This window comes from Loxodonta africana, chromosome 16 (assembly GCF_030014295.1).
Source record: "Loxodonta africana isolate mLoxAfr1 chromosome 16, mLoxAfr1.hap2, whole genome shotgun sequence".
In the NCBI taxonomy this organism is placed as follows: Eukaryota; Metazoa; Chordata; class Mammalia; order Proboscidea; family Elephantidae; genus Loxodonta; species Loxodonta africana.
In genome coordinates, this window is record NC_087357.1 from 58431619 (window position 1) to 58455628 (window position 24010).

Consider the following 24010-nt stretch of genomic DNA (forward strand, 5'->3'; position numbering starts at 1 on the left):
TTATTTACCCATTCATCCGTTGATGGACACCTTGGTTGCTTCCAGCTTTTTGCTATTGTAAACAGAGCTGCAATAAACATGGGTGTGCATATATCTGTTCGTGTAAAGGCTCTTATTTCTCTAGGGTATATCCCGAGGAGTGGGATAAATTTGGGGTTTTAAAAGTAAGTTTTAAAAGTTGTTAGGCTCAGCGGGGAAGTTTACCAACTCTTATTTCCACCATGGACCCCAAATGCTCTGCCTCTGTGGCCTGAGAGTGTAATGTTGTCGAGTCTGAGTTATTGCCACATGTAGGGCCAGATGACAGACTCTGCTCCTTCTCCTCAAGTTGTGTGGGATGGTATCAAACACAATGCTTGGGATATACTAGTTCCATTCTTCATCCTAATTAAAGCTTTTTTTTTTTTAATTAATTTTTATTGTGCTTTAAGTGAAAGTTTACAAATCAGGTCAGTCTCTCATACAAAAATTTACATACGCCTTGTTCCAAAACCCAGTGCCATCCAGTCGATTCCGACTTATAGCGACCCTATAGGACAGGTAGAACTGCCCCATAGAGTTTCCAAGGAGCGCCTGGCGGATTCCAACTGCCAACCCTTTGATTAGCAGCCTTAGCACTTAACCACTACACCACCAGGGTTTCCATCCACCTTGTTATACACTCTTAATTGTCAGAGCTTTTTTAATACACATTTGTAGAGGTCGTGGTCCAAAAAGCTCATACCTGTTGCCCCCCTCTGGATTCCGACTCACAGCGACCCTATAGGACAGAGTAGAACTACCCCATAGGGTTTCCAAGGAGCAGCTGGTGGATTTAAACTGCCCACGTTTTGGTTAGCATCTGAATGCTTAACCACTGTACCACCAGGGCTCCGAGAGGTGGTGATAGTCGCTATTCTATGCGTAGTTATCATCAATGCAAAGATAACCCCAGTTCTATATACTGTTTTGTTTCCTAAAGGCCTAAAGGAGCCCTGGTGGAGCAGTGGTTAAGAGCTTGGCTGCTGACCAAAAGGTCGGCAATTTGAATCCAGCAGCCCCTCCCTACAGGGTCACTAGGGGTCAGAATCGACTTGACCCGTACATAACAACAAAGGCGTAACATAACAACAAAGGGGTAACAAATAACAACAAAGGGGTAAGAATGATGTTCAAGAGCAGAAATCCCTCTTAAGGGTATGGCGGAGGGGAATGAAACAGTTTTTGACACTGGATTACTTAAAGTATAAGGTCTCCTCTTCTCCCCTCGTAGAACTGTTAATTTTTGTGCATGTAAAGTGCATTTAAAATTCTGATATGAACACATTTTAAAATTAAACAAAAAAAGTATATTTTTAACACACTAAGGTAATTTCTTTAGATCACTGAGAGCATCTTTCAGTTTTCCAATATTTTCATCTTGAAGGCAACTAAAAATGTGCTCCTTTAGAGAAATAGTTAGGCCTAGGCTGCAAGCCACTCAGAAAAACATAAATACACATTAGCCTTAAGTATTAGAATCGGAAGGAATGGAACCTTGATGTAAGTGTAGTTTTATTTTTGTGATAAGCTATTTAAGTGTGATAAAAATTAATTGTATCATTACAGAGAGAGAAAAACCCCACGGAGAACAGCAGATTACCAGGGACTTAGAAACAGTAGGACGACGCTCCCCTGGAATGAAAGAGAGCGCTTGCGTGCAGACTCAGTTGGGGCCCGCCCTCCTGCTTCCTCTCCTGCCGCCGTTTCCTCTTTCTTTCGCGCTCTAGCCAGCGGGGAAAGCAGGCCCCAGCGTAACTGAGCTCTGATTGGCTCCTTTGAAAGTCTACGGGATACCTGATTGGTGGATCCGAGACCCTTTAGCGCGGAGAGTTTGAAACTGCGTTCACTTAGCTTCAAACCTGGATCCTGGAAGTTGAGGAGAGCGACGCGGACGTGGTAGCCGCTGCCGCCGCTGCCGCCGTCACCACCGCGGGATAATAAGCTGGGTAGAGTTGCAGGGGTCAGGGCCATGCCGACGGGGCGCGGACTTGGCAGGGGCTGGATCGGGGCTTCAGGAGGGGGAGTACTGAGGCATGAGGTGTTGTTTGGGGGCCCGGATTGTGTCTACGTGGCCCAGGCCTGGCCTCGGGGGGTGGGGGTAGGTAGGGCCTGGAGCTCGGGACCCGCGGCCTGAGCGTGTAAGCGACGCCGGGGCCCCACTTAAGGGGAGTCTAGGGGACATCCAGTCCTGAGTGGCTTACTCCGTGGAGGGTTGGGGCTGCCTTGGCTTCGGAATTCCAGGGTGGGACCGGGGTCGGCTGTTTTTAGGAAGGGGCTGCCTACCTGGTTGAGGAGGCTTTCTGGTTATAGTGCGAACAGAGTTGAAGCAATTTAACTGCACTTGTTCGAGGACGCTGAGCTCCCGTGGAGTGCCAGGCTCGGTCCCGGGTCCCGCGGTCGGGGCCTGCCTTCTGCGCACGCTCCGCTCGGGCTTCGAGGCGGGCCAGGTACCCGGGCCAGGTACCCACGCCGGGCACTCAACCCATCGGTCCAGAGAACCTGACCCGATGGACTTCTGTACCTTCTCGGCCTTGCTGCACCCCACGGCCCTTGCCCACCCACACCTTACAAGGCGGCAGAGCCAGAGGGAACTTTTTAAGATTTGTTTTATACTTGTAGTTGTTGTCTACTATGGGATAGACAAAAAATGGAAAGAGTTTTTATTCAGAGCAAGGCAGTTTGCAAACTGGGAATTCCAGGGTCCTGCGGATTCTGAAATAAGTGATCCGAGTAGGAGACAGTTTAGAGAGTTTTTATAATACAAGGAACTTACGGTAAAAATTTAGTGATTGGTTAACATTTAGGTAATGGTGACAACATTGGGCAAGGATACATCTGATTGATAGATTACATACATTTCTAAAATTGTTTAAAAGTTAGAGTAATCGTTAAATTGGGTGCAGCTGGCCTTGAAGCACTCATGAGACCCTTCTTGGTGACTGCAGGGAGGACATGAGTAATTCTAAAGTTTATCTTGAGGAAGCATCTGTACTGAGAATTGTTTTGGAACTGGTTTTCTGAGCAGGGTGTATATTTTGAAACGTGTGTTTTTAGGCCTCTAATTAATTTTTATCTAGTGTTAACATTACTCATCGGCCCGTTTTGCTTCCTCTAAGGGACTCTGGAAGTCTCTGGACAGGAAGACTAAGCCTAGTGGGTACTCAGCTTCCTGCAGCTAATAGTGCTGAGCCTCAGGAGGGGCACTGGAGAGGCCTTCTAAAGCTGCTTGTTTTACTTAAAATTGTTACAACTGGAAGACCTGAGGAGGGTAATCGAAGCCAGCTTTGGAATTGTTAGTTTTTAAATATTTATTCGAAGTGAGCTCAACAGTTTTATCGTGCATTAGACGTATCACATCTGGTTATTGAGGAAAAATAATTGTCCTAAGTTCTCCGTTACAGTTTTATAAAATGAGAAGTTCTTACAGTAAGCCCTCATGCCCAGTGTTGTGAAGTTTTGTTTATTCACAATGATTTACCCTACTACTTTCTGTTGTGATTTTTTTTTTTCCTGCGAAGGTGGGTGGAAGAAATGGAACTTCTAAGGATCAGCTGCTCAGTTGATCTTTTCATGCTTTTATCGTCAGTGATGGCTGAGTTAGAAAAAAATCAAAGTAATTCTGCTTTGGACTTCTGAAGTTATGTTTCATTGGCAAGCTTACCAGCTGAGGAAGTCTTGAGTGTCTGGTGGCCAGCAAATAAGCTTTTATTTATTTACTTACTTTTTTATATATATAGTATAGTTCCCCCGTGTACAATTCGGTGAGCGTGGTTAGATTCTTTGAGCTGAGCAACCGTTTTCACCCTCTTCTGAGTTGTTCCTCCCCCGTTGGCATAAACTCATTGCCCCCTAAGGTTCCTATCTAATCTTTGGAGTTACTGTTGTCAATTTAATCCCATATAGATAGTTCTTAAAAGAGCATAGTGCTGAGGCAGGCATTCTTTACTAGAAAAAGGTTAAACTCTTGTTTGGCTTTAAGAAGACTTCAGGGGATGTTTTTGGTTTAAGGTTTAAGGATTATCTCAGCAATAGTTTTGGATGTTGCATAGTGTGCAATTAGAAATTTATCTATGGGATGGTACTTTTCAGCTTTACCTTTCAGGGATGTTTCCTACTCTTGGAAAAAGTACTTTGAAAGACTTTTAATAGATGAGCAAGTCTGTGGATGTGACTGCTAAAAACAAAGCAGAAAGTTTAAAACTGCCACATGAGTAGCTATAAACACTTAGTTTTGGGGGCTCAAAACAATCTAATGGGTGAGCAGTCTGACCATATTTTAGCTCCCTACTCATGTCTTTTACAATTTTTTTCTTTTGAATTAACATCTTCATAAAAATGTAAAAAGCAGTACAAATTCAGTCAAATGACATTAGTTGCTGATACATTGGTATAATCTTGGCATACGCTGGTGCTCCTTAAAAGTGTTAAAGAGAACATACTCCTGGTTTTTGTTCGGGAAGGATGGACTTTACTTGTAAATCCATTAATTTGATTAAGAAGGAGCTAAGTACTAGTATGGAATATATAAATACTTTCAATGTTTTAGATGCTAACAAAAAAAAAAACAAACTCATTGACATCGAGTCAGTTCTGACTCATGAAGACCCTGTACGACAGAGTGGAACTGCGCCTTAGGGTTTCCAAGGAGCTGCTGGTAGATTTGAACTGCTGACTTTCTGTTTAGTAGCCAAGCTCTAACCAGTGCACACCAGGGCTCCTTAGATGGTAAAGTGGGTGGGGAAGTCTTATTGCAGGTGTCCTTATCTTTGTAAATATTTTACATATAAATATTAAATAAGTATTGTAAGTATTAAAATAACTTACATAAAATATGTAAATATTTTAGTATAATAACTAACATTTGTGGAATACTTAATATAAAATGCACCAAACACTGCTAAATGTTTCACATATAGTGACTTAAAACCACCTTTTGAGTTAGTGGCCTGTAATCAAATCAGTCTCTTTTTTTTTTCCTTTTCATTTTAGGATCTACAGTACATATTGAGTAACTATGGAAGACTATACCAAAATAGAGAAAATTGGGGAAGGTGAGTGATTTCAATAATTAAGTTTTAAAATGATTTAATGATGCTACAACACCCATGGCATAAAGAAATGTAAATGTTTGTATAACTTAACCTCTAAGGTATCTTCCAATACTAATATTCATAAATTTAAACATTCTTTACATAATATACAATAACCTAAACATCACAAAATTATTCACATTTCTAGAGAATTAAACTCATTCTAATATATATGGTTCCTGATGGCTCCTCCCCAAAATATTAGTATTCTCCTAATACTAAACACTTAAGTAATATTTGGGAGCCCTGGTGGTGCAGTGGCTAAGAGCTCGGCTGCTAATCAAAAGGTCAGCAGTTGGAATCCACCAGCTGCTCCTTAGGAACCCCATGGGGCTGTCTTATTGTGTCATATAAGTAATGTTTGTGTTTTGAAAACACTATTGATAACTTTTATGTGGTGGGGGGAATTATATATTAATTTCATGTATATTTTTAGTCTTCTATACTTTGGAACCCTGGTGGCATAGTGGTTAACAGCTTGGCTGCTAACCAAAAGGTCAGCAGTTCGTATCTACAGCTGCTCCTTGGAAACCCTATGGGGCAGTTCTGCTCTGTCCTTTAGGGTTGCTATGAGTTGGAATCAACTGGAGGGCAATAGGTTTTTTTTGTTTTTTTATAGTTACATTTAAGGAGCTCTGGTGGTGCAATGGTTAATCGCTCACCTGCTAACAGAAAAGTCAGAGGCTGTTTGAATCCACCCAAAGCTCCACGGGAGAAAAGACGTAGTGATCTGCTCCCCAAAAGATTAAACCAAACCTGATTCTGACTAGGAATCCCTATGGGGCAGTTCTGTCATTGGGGTTGCTATGAGTTGAAATCAACTCTACGGCACACTGCAACAACATAGTTTTGTTTAGGATGATAAATAATTTTACCTAAGCTAAGTTAAAAAAAAACCCAAACCAAACCCAATGCCATTTGACTCATAGCGACCCCATAAGACAGAGTAGAACTGCCCCATACAGTTTCCAAGGAGCGCCTGGCGGATTTGAACTGCCGACCCTTTGGTTAGCAGCCGTAGCACTTAACCACTATGCTACCAGGGTTTCCAAGCTAAGTGGAGTGTAGTAATTAAATATTAAACTACTTTGAATACTTTTTAAATTAGCTACTCTGGGTTTAAATGAAGGAGCCCTGGTGGCACAAGGGTTGATAAGGTAACAGAAACCACAGCTGCTCCCCAGGAGAAGAGACTTCATGAAGATTACACACTAGGATACCCTCTGGGGCAGTTCTGTCATATAGGGTCATCTAGGGTCACACTTGAGTTGGAATCATACAACAACAGGTTTAAACGACTGTCATATGTATATGTTTAAGCTGTTGTGAACCCATTAACTTCTGTATGTAATCAGTTCTTTCTCTATAGTACTTTTGTTAAAGCTTTTAAAGAATGTTTTAGTATATGGCATAAGGGAAGGGTAAAAATATCCCTTTATCTATTTTCTTCTTCAAGAGGACATGTAAGTTTCTGTGTAGGAGTTTTGATATTAACATTCTAAACTCCAGGAACAAATGATAAAATTTTGATGAAATAATTTGCTATTAGGTCTTGTGTAAGTTCTGTTGAGACACATTCCCATCTATATTATTAGTAAGCTCAAAAACTCCAATGTACAAGGAATATTAAATAAGAGGAGGAATACTGACAGGAATTTAGTAAGATAATGGCAATGACAAGTTAGGGTGGTAGTTAGGTTGGAGATTTTTTTTTTTTAATTGTACTTTAGATGAAGGTTTACAGAGCAAATTAGTTTTTCATTAAATAATTAATACACATATTGTTTTGTGACATTGGTTGCTAATCCCATGACATGTTAACACTCTCACCCTCTCGACCTTGGGTTTCCCGTTACCAGCTTTCCTGTCCCCTCCTGCCTTCTTGTCCCTGCCCCTGCACTGGTGTGCCCATTTAGTCTCATTTTGTTTTATGGGCCTGTTTAATCTTTGGCTGAAGGGTGAACCTCAGGAGTGACTTCAGTACTGAGTTAAAAGGGTGTCCGGGGGCCATACTCTCAGGGCTTCTCCAGTCTCTGTGAGACCACTAAGTCTTTTTTTGTAAGTTAGAATTTTGTTTTACATTTTACTCTAGTTCTGTCCAGATCTGTCTATTGTGATCCCTGTCGTAGCAGTCAGTGGTGGCAGCTGGGCACCATCTAGTTGAGCTGGACTCAGTCCGGTAGTAAAAAAAAAAATAAAAATTTTTTGAGGCTGTGGTAATTGTAATCCATTACTCCTTTGGACTAGTCTTTTCCCTTGTGTCTTTGGTTTTCTTCATTCTCCCTTCCTCCAGATGGGGCAGGACTGGTGGATTATCACAGATGGCCACTCACAAGCTTTTAAGACCCCAGATGCTACTCACCAAAGTAGAATGTAGAACATTTTTTTTATAAACTATGTTATATCAATTGAGCTAGATGTCCCCCGGTAATTTTTTTTTTTTAACTTGCAAATTTTATTTGTTGATTTCTTTTTTTAAGAAAAATATACCTATATACTTATACCTATTCTACTAAGCCAGTTTTGTAGCCGAAGTAAAAATAATTCTGACAGAACAAGGGGATACTACATCATTCAGAATTGGAAAAGTTATGCAGAGGGTTATATCCTTTCGCCTTACTCAATTTGTATGCCGAACAAAATAATCTGAGAAGCTATACTATGTATATGAAGAACACAGCATTGAGATTAGAAGAACACTCATTAACAGCCTGCAATATGTAGATGACACATTTGCTTGCCAAAAATGAAGACAACTTGAAACGCTTCCTGGTTGATTCAGTATGGATTACCCTTGAACATGAAAACTGAAATTCTCACAACTGGACCGGTAAACAACATCATAATAAATGGAGAAAAATAGAAGTTGTCAATGAGAACATTCTGCTTGGATCAGTGATCAATGTCCATGAAACAGCAGTGAAGAAATCAAATGATGTATTACATTGGGCAAATCTGCTGCAAAAGACCTCTTTTAAAGTGTTATAAGTGTTTTCTTTTTAAGGAAAGATGTCACTTTGATGACTAAGGTGTGCCTGACCCAAGTGATGGTCTTTTTCAGTTGCCTCATATGCATGTGGAAGCTGAACAGTGAAAAAGACAGAAGAACTGATGCGTTCAAACTGTGGTGTTGGCGAAGAAAATACTATGGACTGCTAGAAAAATGAACAAATTAGTCTTAGAAGAAATACAACCAGAATGTTCCTTAGATGCAAGGACGGTGAGACTTGGGCTTGCTTGCTTTGGACACAGTATCAGGAAAGACCAATCACTAGAAAAGGATATTATGTTTAAGTAGAGGGTCGGTGAAAATGAGGGAAACACTCCATGAGATGGATTGACAGGGTAGCCGCAACACTGGACTCAAACATACCAATAGTCATGAAGATGGCATAGGACTGGGCAATGTTTCGTTCATGTGAGTCGGAGCCAACTTGACGGCAACTGACAACATCTGGCATAATGAAACCAGTATTAATGCAGACATAGACTATTGTACAGGATTTTTTGTTTTTAAAAAACAAAGCTTATTTAATATTTTACTAATGATCAAACTGCCTTTAATATTCTCAATAAAACAGTGGGTGATTTATCAGTGGTTTTTAGCTTTTCTTGAAATAATGCTGCCTCTGAAGACTGAGAAAAGATGAGCCCCTCTTCCATGGTACTCTAACACTTTTGAAATTGTGCTGATGCCACAGAAAGCAAGGGCTATTCAGCAACATTTTACATACAGTTAATGGGCTCCCAAAATTGTCCAACTCCAGTGTAAGAAACCTTTAATTAGGGGATTAAGCGCAGCCAGTCCATCACATTACTATTGCTACCTCCATTCTCAGTAGCCGCACCCCTACCATAGGATCTCCTTATAGGGATATTGTTGCTCATAGTCTGAAGTCCACATACCGGAGTCAGGCCATTTAGTAGTGTTCGCATAAACTTCCTGATGGGTGAGAGGCTTTCCTACTATGTAGCAAATAATGTAAACTGTTCTCTCACAAAAAATGTGGCCTATCACGTAAAAAGACCAGACTTACTGGTCTGACTGAGACTAGAGGAACCCTCAAAGACATGGCCCCCGTGCTTTCTGTTAACCCAGAACTAAAACTATTCCTGAAGCCAAAGATTAGACTGGGCTGTAAAACAATACTGGTGAAAGTGCTTCTTAATTCAAGCAGATACACGAGACTAAATGGGCAGCTCCTGTCTGGAGATGGACATGGGAAACCCCGGGTAGAAAGGGGAAGTGTGCTGTCAAATAGGTACTGCAACTAGTGTCACATAACAATATGTGTATAAATTTTTGTATGAGAAATTAACTTGAGCTGTAAACTCACCTAGAGCACAATTGAAAAAAATGTGGTCTGTTTTTTTTACCCATTCTTTTCTGGGTAAAGAGAGCCAACTATTTATTTATTTATTTTTTTGATTGTGCTTTAAGCAAAAGTTTACAATTCAAGTCAGTTTCTCATACAAAAACTTATACACACATTGTTATGTGACCCTAGTTGCTCTCTCTATAATGTGGCAGCACACTCCTCTCCTCCCTGTATTTCCTGTGTCCATTCAGCCAGCCCCTATACCCTTCTGCCTTCTCATCTTGCCCCCGGATAGGAGCTGCCCATTTACTCTCATGTATCTACTTGAGCCAAGAAGCATACTCTTCACCAGTATCATTTTATGTCTATAGTCCAGTCTAATCTTTGTCTGAAGAGTTGGCTTCGGGAATGGTTTTAGTTCTGGGCTAACAGAGTCTGGGGACCATGTCTTCTGGCGTCCCTCCAGTCTGTCAGACCATCAAGTCTGGCCTTTTTACTAGAATTTGAGTTCTACAGCCCAGTTTTCTCCCACTCCATCAGGGACTCTCTGTTGTGTTCCCTGTCAGGACGGTCATTGATAGTAGCTGGCTACCATATAGTTCTTCCTGTCTCAGGCTGATGGAGTTTTTGGTTTGTGTGGCCCTTTCTATCTCTTAGGCTCATATTTTCCTTATGTCTTTGGTGTTCTTCATTTTCCTTTGCCCTAGGTGGGTAGAGACCAATTGATGCGTCTTAGATGGCCACTTGCTACCATTTATGACCCCAGATGCCACCCTCCGAAGTGGGATGCAGAATGTTTTCTTAATAGATTTTATTATGCCAGCTGACCTAGATGTCCCCTGAAACCATGGTCCCCAAGCCCCCTCCCCTGCTATGCTGGCCTTCTAAGCATTTGGTTTATTTAAGAAACTTCTTTGGTTTGGTTTAGTCCAGTTGTGCTGACCTCTCCTGTATAGTGTGTTGTCTTTCCCTTCACCTAAATTAGTTACTGTTTACTAGCTAAGTAGTGAATACCCCCTTCCTCCCTCCCCCTCCGTAACCATCAAAGAATATTTTCTTCTCTGTTTAAACTATTTCTTGAGTTCTTATAATAGCCGTCTCGTACAATATTTGTCCTTTTGCAGCTGACTAATTTCACTCAGCATAATGCCTTCCAGATTCCTCCAAGTTATGAAATGTTTCACGGATTCATCGTTCTTTATCAATGCATAGTATTACATACCATAGTTTTATTTATCCATTCATCCATTGATGGGCATCTTGGTGGCTTCCATCTTTTTGCTATTGTAAGCAGTGCTGCAGTGGACATGGATGTGCATATATCTGTTCGTGTGGTGGCTCTTATTTCTCTAGGATATATTCCAAGGAGTGGAACTGCTGGATCGTGTGGTAGTTCTATTTCTGCCTTTTTAAGGAAGCACCAAATCGATTTCCAAAGTGGTTGTACCATTTCACATTCCCACCAGCAGTGTATGAGTGTTCCAGTCTCTGCACAACTTCTCCAACATTTATTTTGTGTTTTTTTTGTATTAATGCTAGCCTCGTTGGCGTGAGATGGTATCTCATTGTAGTTTTAAAATTTGCAGTTCTCTAATGGCCAATCATCGGGAGCATCTCCTCATATGTCTGTTAGCCGCCTGAATGTCTTTGGTGAAGTGCCTGCTCATATCCTTTGCCCTTTGCCCATTTTTTAATTGGGTTATTTGTCTTTTTGTTGTTTAGGTTTTGCAGTGTCTTGTAGATTTTAGAGATTAGACGCTGATTGGATTTGTTGTAGCCAAAATTTTTCTCCCAGCCTGTCCTGTAGGTTGTCTTTTTATTCTTTTGGTGAAGTCTTTGGATGAGGATAAGTATTTGATTTTTAGGAGCTCCCAGTTATCTAGTTTCTCTTCTGGTGTTTGTGCATTGTCAGTAATGCTTTGTATACGGTTTATGCCATGTATTAGGGCTCCTAGCATTGTCACTATTTTTTCTTCCATGATCTTTGATCCATTTTTGAGTTCGTTTTTGTGCATGGTGCGAGGTGTGGGTCTTGTTTCATTTTTTTTGCGGATGGATATGCAGTTATCCCAGCACCATTTGTTAAAAAAGACTGTCTTTTCCCCATGTAACTATTTTGGGGACTTTGTCAAATATCAGCTGCTCATATAGGTGGATGATTTTACGTCTAGATTCTCATTTCTGTCCCATTGGTCTATGTGTCTGTTGTTGTACCAGTACCAGGCTGTTTTGACCACTGCAATAGTATAATAGGGTCTAAAATCAGGTCGTGTGAGGCCTCCCACTTTGTTCTTCTTCAGTAATGCTTTACTTATCCACAGTCTCTTCCCTTTCCATATGAAGTTGGTGATTTGTTTCTCCATCTCATTAAAAAATACCATTGGAATTTGGATCAGGATTGCATTGTATCTATAGATCACTTTGGGTAGAATAGACATTTTCACAATGTCGGGTCTTCCTATCCATGAGCAAGGTATGTTTTCCACTTATGTAAGCCTCTTTTGGTTTCTTGCAGTAGTGTCTTATAGTTTTCTTCGTATAAGTTTTTTACTTCTCTGGTTTGATTTATTCCTAAGTGTTTTATCTTCTTCGGGGCTATTGTAAATGGTATTGATTTGGTGATTTCCTCGTCAAAGTTTTCTTTGTTGGTGTAGAAGAATCCAACTGATTTTTGTATGTTTATCTTGTATCCTGATACTTTGCTGAACTCTTCTATTAGTTCCAATAGTTTTCTTGTAGGTTCTTTAGGGTTTTCTGTGTGTAAGATCATATCTGCAAATAGAGATGTGAGTAAGTATTTTCAGATATATATACAAGTGTTTTCAAAAGCATACAGAACTCTATGTAGAATTTTTCAAACGTATGCTATTATTATTTCCTGAGTCCAAATCTTTACTTTGCATTTTATGCCTACTTTATTTATTGTTGAGTAAAATTTCTGATAGGAGATAAATTCCAATTTGCAAAGCATTCATTTCTCTAAAATATACTGGGAAATTAATGGTAATTGAAGTATGTGGGAAATGTGATGAATACATGAATTTTATTTCTAAACAATGCTTGTGATAGGTTGTAGTTAACCTCAATTTTTGGGGGGAAACCATGAGGGTATAATTCTTAGTAGATCTCATGTGGCTACAGCAAACGTTACTATCACGTGACATCTATTGTATTCAAAAATTTTAGACATTTTTAGTTTTGTGGGAGTATCACAAATATTTACTTTGTCTGTTACAGGTACCTATGGAGTTGTGTATAAGGGTAGACACAAAACTACAGGTCAGATTGTAGCCATGAAGAAAATCAGACTAGAAAGTGAAGAAGAAGGGGTTCCTAGTACTGCAATTCGAGAAATTTCTCTGTTAAAGGAACTTCGTCATCCAAATATAGTCAGGTATGGCATAATATCTGAATTTAAGACATTTTCTGTTTACCATTTCAAATGAGAATTTCAACGTGGGGATTTTTACATTTGCTTAATATCTGATGTAACTGCTGAGCAGAATAGAAATCTACTATTTTTTGTTAGTTAAAGATGATGGGTATGGATAAAGGAGAATAGGCTGTTAAAGCAGGAGCAGAGTTAGAGGTGGTTGGTGACATGAATTAGTACTTAGGGCTAGAAAATTGAAGCCAGTTGACAACAGGAGAAAAGGAAGCCCATTTTAGAGAGTCTTCAGTTCTCTCTCTCCCAGGCTGGAAGCTCTAGTTTCCTAAACACTCAATTCTTAATTGAGTTCTAAGACAGGTAGCTAGGTCAGGTGGAAAAAAAAATTTTTTTTTTTCCCCTTTCATTCAAAGAACTAGGATTGGTATTTTGGGGAGTTGTCTTCCTAACAGTTGAAGTTAGAGTTTAATTGCATTTTGCTGTGGGTGGGAATGGGGAACAGCTGTTAAGTCAGATATCACTTTAAATTTTATTTCTATAGTTTATTTCAATGGAAAGCCAAGCTCTGAGCAACATGCAGACAACTCAGAAGTGTTCTCTTGTAATACAGGTTAAAGGTTGGCACCTTTTGTATAAGGAGATTTTATTTTAAATTCCTGCCCTGAGATTCCTTTCTCAAACTCTGCTTTTATATTAGGGCTTTATCTATTAGGGAAGCTTTCCTAAAATGATGTGTTTGTTTTCATGGTAAGTTTCTTATAGCACTATTTTTTGTAAGATAGCCACTGCAAATTTAGGGAAGTATTTTAATTTTGTGGAAGAGAGGTTAAATATATTTGCTAGATTTTTTTTCATGTAATTGTTTTATTCTTCAGTCTTCAAGATGTGCTTATGCAGGACTCCAGGTTATATCTCATCTTTGAATTCCTTTCCATGGATCTCAAAAAATACTTGGATTCTATCCCTCCTGGTCAGTTCATGGATTCTGCACTTGTTAAGGTAACAAGTCTACATAATTGTATTAGTATTTATGCCCTTGTGAACTTAAGGGATCTACTGAATATAGATAGTCTATGTGTTTAGTGAGAATAGACATTAGAAAGTAGAATGAGGAACTGAACAGTTTTCTTCCTATACAGGTAGTCTATAGATTAAGATTGCTAACAGTTACCCCTTAAATTGCTGGGTAGTGCTTCTACTTAAGTACAATGAAAAGTAGTACCTGAGCTAACAGTACTGGTAGATTTGTGTTATGTCGTTTTTTTCCACATTGCTAGTCATTCCAATTGGTTAGTTTTGTGTATTATTTTATGTCAATATTGTTACTATAATTTCTGTAATAATCATGTTACTTCAAATGTCAAATATATTGGCAACAAAGGCCTTGTAAAACATTTATCTCTGAATTGCCTAACAGCATTTTATGATAATTGTATTCATTTTAATATCCTCTTTGCCATTTCTTTTGAAATCTGTGACTGGTGTTTCCAGAGAGAAAATTAATGTGTAAGTAAAGATGGAAGTGGAAAAGACCAACCTTATTCAAGATAGAGGCCCCTGGGTAACACGGGTGGCTTGCTGTCAGGGTAAAGGTTGACAGTTCAAACCCACACAGTGGTAACATGGAAGAAAGGCCTAGCAATCTGCTGTTAACGATTGCAGCCAAGAAAACCCTATGGAGCAGTTCTACTCCATACCATTGGACTGCCATGAGTAAGAATTGACTCAATGGCAACGAATTTAGGATTTGTTGTTTTTTGTTTGTTATTCAAGATAGAAATGGAGTTGGTATACGTATCAAGAACAAAGTTCCAGAAACTTTCTATACAGAAAACTAACTTGTGGCTTAGGGTCAGGGCCTGAAAATTAAGCAAAAAGTAAAAGAAGACTAAACGGGTTCACATGGATATAGATGTCCATAACTTGAATATCTTTGTCTTGGGCATACAAACATGATATTATATAGAGTTGGATTTCATATTCCCAGATGCTTCTTGTTAGTCTCAAATGGCCTGAAAACGTTTTTTTTTTAAATTAAATTATTTGATTTCTAATGGCTTTAAAAATGAACCCACTGAGATTATTTTGGAAATCATGTGTGATTGTTTCTAATTTATATTTTGTTTTTCCAGAGTTATTTGTACCAAATCCTACAGGGCATTGTGTTTTGTCACTCTAGAAGAGTTCTTCACAGAGACTTAAAACCTCAGAATCTACTGATTGATGACAAAGGAACAATCAAACTGGCTGATTTTGGCCTTGCCAGAGCTTTTGGAATACCTATTAGAGTATATACACATGAGGTAAGTGTTTTTTTTTTTTTTTTTGGTGCTTTTGCGTATGTGATTACTGGATTGTTTTCTATATTTGTTTGTTAAGTCACAAAAGAAATAATAAAGATTTTCATGCTGCCAGTATTAATTTATTGCCTCTCAGTTCCAAAATTACTTTCCACTGCACGTTATGTGAAAATGGAACTGAGACCTTTGAATGTTTTCCTTCGTCAGCTGGTGTGATGTTAAGCTTTGGGGTGCTGGAGAAACATTGCAGGAGGGAGTGGCTTTTCTTTTTTTTTTTTTTTTTAAATATTCTCATTATTATGCCCAGTACCTTGTTACTCCAATTCCGTGTTATGTTCAATAATAATTCTTTGTATTAAGTTTCCTGTTCACATTACCGTGTGGTTTATTTCTCCTGATTGGATCTTCACTGATACACACTCACATTGGTTAAAAGACATGTTTTGTTGTTCAAGGGATACTACCTCAGATACATTTAGAAGCCACCAAACATATGTTTCATCAGTGTTATTGATGATGTGACATTTCATATGATATTTCTCTGGGAAATGGAGTGTTGATTGGGATAGTAAAAGATTATGGGAAAAATGTCTTCCAAAGGCTGTCCCCAGATCAAAGTGTAACATTGCTCATCTGATCAGATGTCTTGCCTTTTTTCTATTATCCCTTTTTATGTTCTCTCCCATGGCTATAAATAATTTGGTTCCCATTGGTTTAAACAAAGGATATTTACTACCTTTGTTCTGTAGACAGACAGTAAACTTCAAGTTACTGGTTATCATTTTAGCATGTAAACAGTACCTGTACTTTGAATAATGTCAACTCCAAATCCATAATCAACAAGGTGTTTTTTGAAAAGTTATGGCTCAGTCTCACTGTTCTTTTACTCTCTTTTTTTTTCCCCCTTAATGAATAAAAAAAATAGAACTTAGAAAATGAAATACTTATCTTTAACTTAATATTTTGTGTATAGTTAACTGAGTGAGGACCATCCAAGTAAAATCTAATATTTAGCTAATTTACTGTGTTTTATGCTAGGTAGTAACTCTCTGGTATAGATCTCCAGAAGTATTGCTGGGGTCAGCTCGCTATTCGACTCCAGTTGACATTTGGAGTATAGGCACCATATTTGCAGAATTAGCAACTAAGAAACCACTTTTCCATGGGGATTCAGAAATTGATCAACTCTTCAGAATTTTCAGGTATTTTTGTTTTATACCTAAGGTTTAAAAATTTTTTTAAGTTTAATAATAATAAAGGCAATCTATGTACAACAATGACTTTATATTTATGCTTTAGTTATATTTTGTTTTGCTATGGTTTTTAGAGCTTTGGGTACTCCCAATAATGAAGTGTGGCCAGAAGTGGAATCTTTACAGGACTATAAGAATACATTTCCCAAGTGGAAACCGGGAAGCCTAGCATCCCATGTCAAAAACTTGGATGAAAATGGCTTGGATTTGCTCTCGGTAAGGAGTGCCTTTTATACTTTAACATTATTAATGAATGATTCCGAATGTACTCAGTCCTTTTACTTAGGAAAGGGGAAGAAAACCAACATTTATTGAGCTAGGCACATAACTTATGTCTTTTATGTCTATTGTATTACTGGCTCCATTTTAGCTATCAAGAAACACTAGCGTTTTAAGAAAATTTAGCATTAGTTTTGTTTTTATTGATAGGTAGCTGTGGAGTCTTTGGAGGAGAGGCCAGGGTTAAGTTGCTGAGCTTTACTGACCTTCCTTTCCAGTTTGTTTTTGCTGTGTTGGTTTTTGGTCTCTATTTACTCCTAAGGCCCTTATTTAGCTTATTCTCGACATAGGTGCTTTCCTTGTTGCTTGATATTTTCAGTTCTTGAAGCCTTTTATTGCATGAACTCCATTTCTCACTTTGTGCCTAGTGTCTACATCAGAAAGAGTAAAACTAACGTAATTCTTAAAAATCTTTCCCTTCTATTATATTGCCTTTCCTACCTACCATTTATTTTCTTTAAAAACAAATGCTGTTAGAATTAAAATGATTGCCCTGGGCTTGCTTAGGGAGGTTTGTCAGTATTGTTGATTTGATTCAAAGGCCCTTCCACATTCTGGGCTCAGTCTGCCTTTATAACTTATATAATTCTTGAACACAAAGACTTTCACTTCAATTAATGAAATAAAAATCAGGTACTGTAAATCAGTTTCTCAACCTAGTCAAATGTTGACTTTGGCCAGAAAATTTTTTGTTGCTGTTCTGTGCATCGTAGGATATTTAGCAGCATCCCAGGCCTCTGCCATCACGATAGACCCCCCCCAAGGGACAACCACTACTAATCATAAATTAGACTTGGTTTCAAATTTTAGTTTTACCACTCCCAGCTCTGTGAATTGGGTCAGGTTACCTAAGCTCCTTGAACCTCAGTATCCTCATTTGTAAAATGGGACTAATTTCTACTGTTTGTTGTGAGAATTAAATTGCATGATATATGTAAAGCTCAAATGGTAACTTGTTAGTAAAAGTATCTCTAGTATGTTTGTCCATTAGACTTTTTAAAGATCATAGTAAACTTTATTTAGCTTTTCCTTGTGATGTTTAAAATTAACTTTAATACTGGGTGTCTCAACTATAATTCATTCAGTGACTCATTTTTAGCTGTGTTTATAACACATTGTTCTCTGGACTTTTTTTTATTTGGAACTACATCAATTTTTTATTTGAAGCTACATCAGAAGCCACTATAGTTAATTGCCACCATTTCAAGAATGTTGTAAATAACTCAGATGGCCATTTAATTATCAAAGTAAATGTGATTAACTAGATAACCTTTTTTTCCTAAATTCGTGTCTTGATTTTAAAGCTATCTGAATGGTTTTGTCTTACCATAATTTATAACAAAAAGCGGTTACTGAGGTATCTCTGATTTGAGGAGTAGATTCTTCTACAGCTTGAGGGTGAAATGAAGAATGAGATGTGGTTTAGTTTTGAACCTAATGGAAATGTCCATTTAGTAGATTTCCACTGTTATTAGCTTACTGCTTATTGGTAGATAAGTTAAGGATTTACAAAGATGTTTTTAACTGGTTCATTTCCTAAATAAATAAAAAGTTCATTTCTTTTTCTTTTTTTTATTTCCCCAGAAAATGTTAGTCTATGATCCTGCCAAACGGATTTCTGGCAAAATGGCACTGAATCATCCATACTTTAATGATTTGGACAATCAGATTAAGAAGATGTAGCTTTCTGACAAAAAGTTTCCATGTGTTGTATCAAAAACAGATAGTCATACTTTTACTGTTAACTCTGTCTATTTTTGTCTTGTGTACTTTTCTTTGTTGTAAAACTCAAGCTGTACTTCATCTTCTAATTTCAAAAGTGTAACTTAAAAATGTAAATATTGTTCTATATGAATTTAAATATAATCTGTATATGTGTGTAGATATCCCTGTAACAACTGTTGGTTACTGCAATAAAATTATAAATCTAGTATTGATGTCAGGAATCAAGACAAATTTGAGTTGGCTTAAATCATCTCAATCCGTACGGCAGTCCTGTTTTCCTGGAGTTTCACAAGTTGGAGCTAGTAAAATTTAGGAGAATGTGTTCACAAGTTCAAGTTTATAATGCTCTGAAGTATTTTTATGCTCTGAATGTTAAATTTTCATGTCAGTTTCTTTCCATGTGGTAACTGTACAACCTGCCTAAAGAATTTATTTCTATTGGCATTTCAGTTTGGGACCATTTATGTTTAAGCATTCAGAATGAGAAAACTATCCAGATATGGGAAATGATGCTAAATTTGTAGGAGTTAGTTCGGTGAATAATAAAACCAACTCAAGGAATGCCAAAGTTTTTTTCCAAGTTTTACTGTCAAAGATCAAGGTCTGTCTACAGCAGGGAAGAACAATTTTGAAAATTTATGAACTACCCTATTTTTAGTTAGGTTACAAAAGCTATTTGTCTAAGTGAATTCTCACGCATTGGTCAGAGGTAATAACTATATGTAGGAGTTGCTTATCTTGGTTTCAAAAGTCTGACTTAAAACTATTTGCAGGTTTTGGCATAGTGTTTATTAACAGCCTTTAAAAAGATTCGAAGCTACAAGTGTTAGCTGAAACCACTAGCCTCAGGAATTAAATTGTTTTATAATGCTGCTCGTTGTGATTCTGACCTATAAGGAGCCTATTTTAAATTATAAGCAGCCTATTTTAAATTATCTGCTAAAGTTGAGAAATGTCTATAAAAATAATTCATTGGTGTGTACGCCTCTGTTCCCTCTATTTTTCTTCCTGGTTACATGTGGCTAGAATGGGTATTCTTGTGTTGATTCTTAGACCCAATTGATTAGGTATGTATGGGTGATCTACCTGATTCATGTTAATCAAATCCCTTCTCTTGGACTTTGCCCTCTGTAGGCAAAAGTGTGGGTTAGTCTCTTGACCATAGGTATATAAAACGTGAGGTTTTAGCTGTATGGTCCTAGGGTATTTAATGGAAGCCAGTCTGTGATAAGAGAATGCAGAGCCTGGATGGACAATGAAGTAGTTTGGGGCTGGATTGTGGAGTCCTGTTAAGATAATTGTAGTGGGAATTTGGTAAATAAAAGGTCACGAAAAAGATTTGAGAGGCTGGTGGCAATGGCATGGCAGTCACTACTTCTGATTTTGTGTCTTTGGGCAAATCAATACCTACAGACTTGTGTTTCCACTGCTCAAGTGAGTTGTTGAACTAGATCTGGTTTTCAAATTGTGGATTGTAATCCTTTACTGGTTCAGGACCAGCACTCACCAAAAAAAAAAAGAAGTTCAGTAGAAATTGACAGTGCATCCTATGTAGTTAAATATACTATCTTGACTTCAAGATAATTTTTGTTTCGGTAATATATACATCCATGTGTGTTACCAATGTTTGCAGCCTTGTGAATATGGTACAGAAGCAGTATGCAACCTCACTGCCCTTGAGGCATGGAATCAGAATTGTTTGAAAATAATAATGCATCAATTTAGAACGGACTTGGTTATCCTACTATTCATCCTGCTCCAAGTATTTGTGTACTATTTGTGTAGAGTGTATCAATTCAGTGACTAGATGAAAAGGCTACTGAATTGGGGTTTCATGCATATTATTTGTGCTATGGTGCTTCTAATTAATTTTTAAGTGCAAGTTGTCTTTAGGGCCATGGTTCTTAATCTGTTGTACACTAGAAACACCTGGGGGCTAACTGTTGCCTTGCCCTGAACAAATGATTTTGAAATTGGGAAATGTACCCCAGGAATCTATGTTTCAAAAGCTTCACTAGGTGATCCTAACGTAGCCAGTTATCACCAGTTGGTGATGAGTTTTAACAACTTTAGGACCTATATCTGGTTTTAATTGTCTTAAAACTTAGGTTATTTATCAGCCTCAGAAATGCAATATACCTGTTCTATTTTTGTTTCAGTCTGTACTCTTTTTAGTTGGGGAGAAAGATCTATATTTCATCACCAATGTAAGGTTTTCATATAGTTGCTCATAACACCGCTCTAGAGGAAATCTTAACATGGTCCTTAATCTCTAAAAAAAAAAAAAGTTTTTCTCCCTTATTTTTGAAATTAAAATACAGAGGCAATTATGATAGAGAAATTAATACATAATGTATAATAAAACCTTACTAATTTATATGTTGGTATGGCGTATGTGAATTGACTATTTTGGAAGAATGATAGTATTTTTAGAATTGTTAAGAAGATGGCCCAACGAAAAGTCTTTTGGACTTAATCTGACCAGGGACGCAACAGATGGTCCCAGATAGAATGAGAAAAATGTAGAACAAAACTCAGATTCTTAAAAAAGACCAGACTTACTGGACCAGTGTTACTAGAGGAACCCCTGAGACTACCGCCCTAAGATACCCTTTAAACTTTGTACTGAAACCACTTCCAGTGGTCACCCTCCAGCTAAATAACAGATTGGCTCATAAAATAATATCACCCATGAGTACTGTGCTCCTTTAAAAAATCATCTATATGAAACCAAACGGTAAGCATTTACCCTCAAGCAAAGATGAGAAAGTAAGGGAGGGGGCAGGGAAGCTAAATTAATGGAAACAGCCACAGCTGAAATGAGAATGTTAACTGAAAGATGTAACTAATGTCACTGAGCAATGTGTATCAAGATTTTAAATGGGAACCTAGTTTGCTAGGTAAACTTATACTAAAAATACAATATTATTTTAATAAAAAGGTCTTCTGGGGACTTAGAATAAGGTTAAAATGTTTAATTAGTAAAATTTTTAAAGAGCTCTTTACTGGATAGAACTTTTTCACACTAGTTCCTTTAGCAAACTAATCAACTTTAGTACCATCCCTGTTCAAATAATTGCCATATTTAGACAAGTCAATGACGTGCCATAGAATTATACAACCATATTATGGACAGAGCAAGGATTTAGTGATTGTGCAGAGTGGACAGAGTAGTAGACACTGTTTAAACAGGTTTGGGGCAGAATGGATAAAACAAAGGATTAAGGAGTAAGGTGAGGAATGATAAAGGATTATAACTTTTTCAGTCTGGGGAAGGGAGTGAAGTAGCAAAAGATTTGGATGCAAGACATTTTTCAGTTCCATGCCACATTGTAAATAAGCTTTGAAGACTCCTTAAAAGTTTCAGAAGAAATGTATTAGGAGTCGTAGGCATGGATGTTGAGGAGGAAAAAGGTATTACAGACAACATCTGTATTTCTTTAGAATGCTGTGTCTCTCCCTCCAACTTAACAGGTTTGTAGAGGAAGCATAAAGATGCAGATGGAGAAGTTGAGCTAAGGCCAGGTATACATAGTGGTCATTGTTGAGAAGAGTGTGTAGTATAACGTAGGTCCCAGGCTTCAAAGCCAGACAGATTAGAATTTGGTTCACAGTTCTGCCATTTCTGTCTGTAGTCTTGAGCAAGCCTCGGAGTCTATTCCCTTGATTGAACAATGGAGATAATAAATACCTACTTAGTAAGATTATTGTGAGAGATGGAGGCAGAGTTGCAAGGCAGCAACACTTGTTGGATAAGCACCCTTGTAGTTAGAAATCTTTTCATAATTATTAATTTCTTTAAAAGCTCTTTGTGTTGCTCATAATCACCATTTTCACTATAGCTGCTAGAGTTGGTTGTGTATAATGGTGCCGATATAAACATTATATTTAACTTTCAAGGCATATCGACCTTTGAAGAACCTACAAGCTTTCGAGGAATGTTTATGTACAGTCCCTATTCTTTTCCAGCCTGCGGTAGAAATCTATAAAATACACTTCTCTACATTATGAGTACATCAAGATTGCAAAAACCATGCTATACTTATCTATTAAAGAAATAATGCAATGACAAAAGCAGGATGTACTTGGAGGATTTATTTGCTGATGAGTATTCGTAGTTCTTTATATTTGCAAAGAGCTTTATAATAATGAAATAGCATATGCTATTTCAATAGACAGAAGCTTCCTACACTATAAAAATCTTCTGAACTATAAAACCCTATGAATAATTATACTGTAAAACATTCTTTATACTTCACAGAGAAAAGATACATTTCCCAAGTGAACAAAGCCATATTTGTCTCAATGGTTCTGGTATCGTGACAAACATATTTATGTGCAAGAAAATATAAATGTATTCTTCATGAAGTGTGTTCACTGCTTCTGTGGTCCAAATGGGAAACAGCATTTGCTTCATCTTAAATCTTCTTGCTAGAATCTGAACAGTTTTAGAAATGCTTTGACTTCTTTGAAATACTTCTCATGTACAAGCACTAACGGAAAATGGCTCAGAACACATGTGCCCAGATGAGCACAAAATACTAGATTTTTGACCAGTCGAAATCCATCGTAAGCCCCATGAACTGGCTGAGAAGTGCAATGCTATTTATGTGTCGGGAGTTCTTTATTAGGTATGCTAACAGAAGGTCATAGCAGCTGGGATAACCCCAAGGAGCAAACATCTCATCCTTTTCAGCCCAAATTCTCACATTCACTATGTCATGATCCACCTACTTTTGGCAATTAACTGTCTCCTAATTAGTGAAATCATAAAATTTTAGAATTGAATGGGACTTTGGACACCATTCAATTCAACCCTCTTTATTTTCCCAGTAAGGAGCCTATGGATATCAGCAACAGATTGAGAAAAAGAGAAAAAAAAAAAAAGTTGCCATTGAGTCAATTCTGACTCATGGTGATCCCATGTGTGTCAGAGTGGAACTGTGCTCCATAGGGCTGATTTTTCCAAAGATCGCCAGGCCTTTCCAAGGCACTTCTGGGTAGACTTCAACCTCCAAACTTTCGGTTAGCAGGCTAGCCTGTTAACCATTTGTAGCACCCAGAGACTCTGAATTGGGTTTTCTGATTTACAGGTTAAACAGATTTCTACTCTGTTTTGGGTCAGTTTGATAATGAAGTTGAAATCAATAATGGAGTCAAGAAAAAAATGTGTGTTTTGAGGATGAAATATTCGGGCAGGAGAGAACTCACGTGATCAGTGAGGAGAAAATAGAAATCAGATCAGAGAAAGCTGCATAGAATGGGTTTTCCATTCCTAGAAATTACAAATGAAATAGCCAGCGATGAAGCCCATTGTAAACGATAGGTGTTGCATGTGTTCTCTGTAAGAGGAATAGCGTTTTTCATCCCATACCTTCCTTCAGAGAGTAAACTGGAAATTAACTCAGATGCTACAGGTATTTTTAAATAGCCATATTCTTTAAAAAAAAAAAAGTGATAATAGAAGCATATTGTGATAGGTAATGTTACATATTCATAAGGTCTCTGGCACAGAATTATCTAACATATGTAAAGGAAAAAGACAAGACTTAATTTCTTTTATCCTTTTTCAAGAGAAATCTCTCATGTTGCCATGTTTGGAGTATTTGCTAGCATGGCCAAAAAAGCAAGGAAT

General features: G+C 37.8%; 1 protein-coding gene across 3 annotated transcripts; it reads left to right on the forward strand.

Moving 5' to 3' along the window:
- Positions 1-1821: 1821 nt before the first annotated feature.
- Positions 1822-20625, forward strand: CDK1 (cyclin dependent kinase 1). Of its 3 annotated transcripts, none has more exons than XM_003409278.4 (8): positions 1822-1967; positions 5011-5072; positions 12668-12824; positions 13694-13817; positions 14951-15121; positions 16157-16320; positions 16446-16587; positions 18235-20623. In XM_003409278.4, the coding sequence occupies exons 2-8, from the start codon at positions 5036-5038 to the stop codon at positions 18331-18333; spliced, it is 894 nt and encodes a 297-aa protein (XP_003409326.1). In that variant the 5' UTR covers positions 1822-1967; positions 5011-5035; the 3' UTR covers positions 18334-20623. The 3 variants fall into 3 exon arrangements, with proteins under 3 accessions (XP_003409326.1, XP_010587443.1, XP_064125689.1); XM_010589141.3 differs by lacking the exon at positions 1822-1967 and adding an exon at positions 8173-8331 and having other exon boundaries at positions 18235-20624; XM_064269619.1 differs by lacking the exons at positions 1822-1967; positions 5011-5072 and adding an exon at positions 5091-7477 and having other exon boundaries at positions 18235-20625.
- Positions 20626-24010: the final 3385 nt, after the last annotated feature.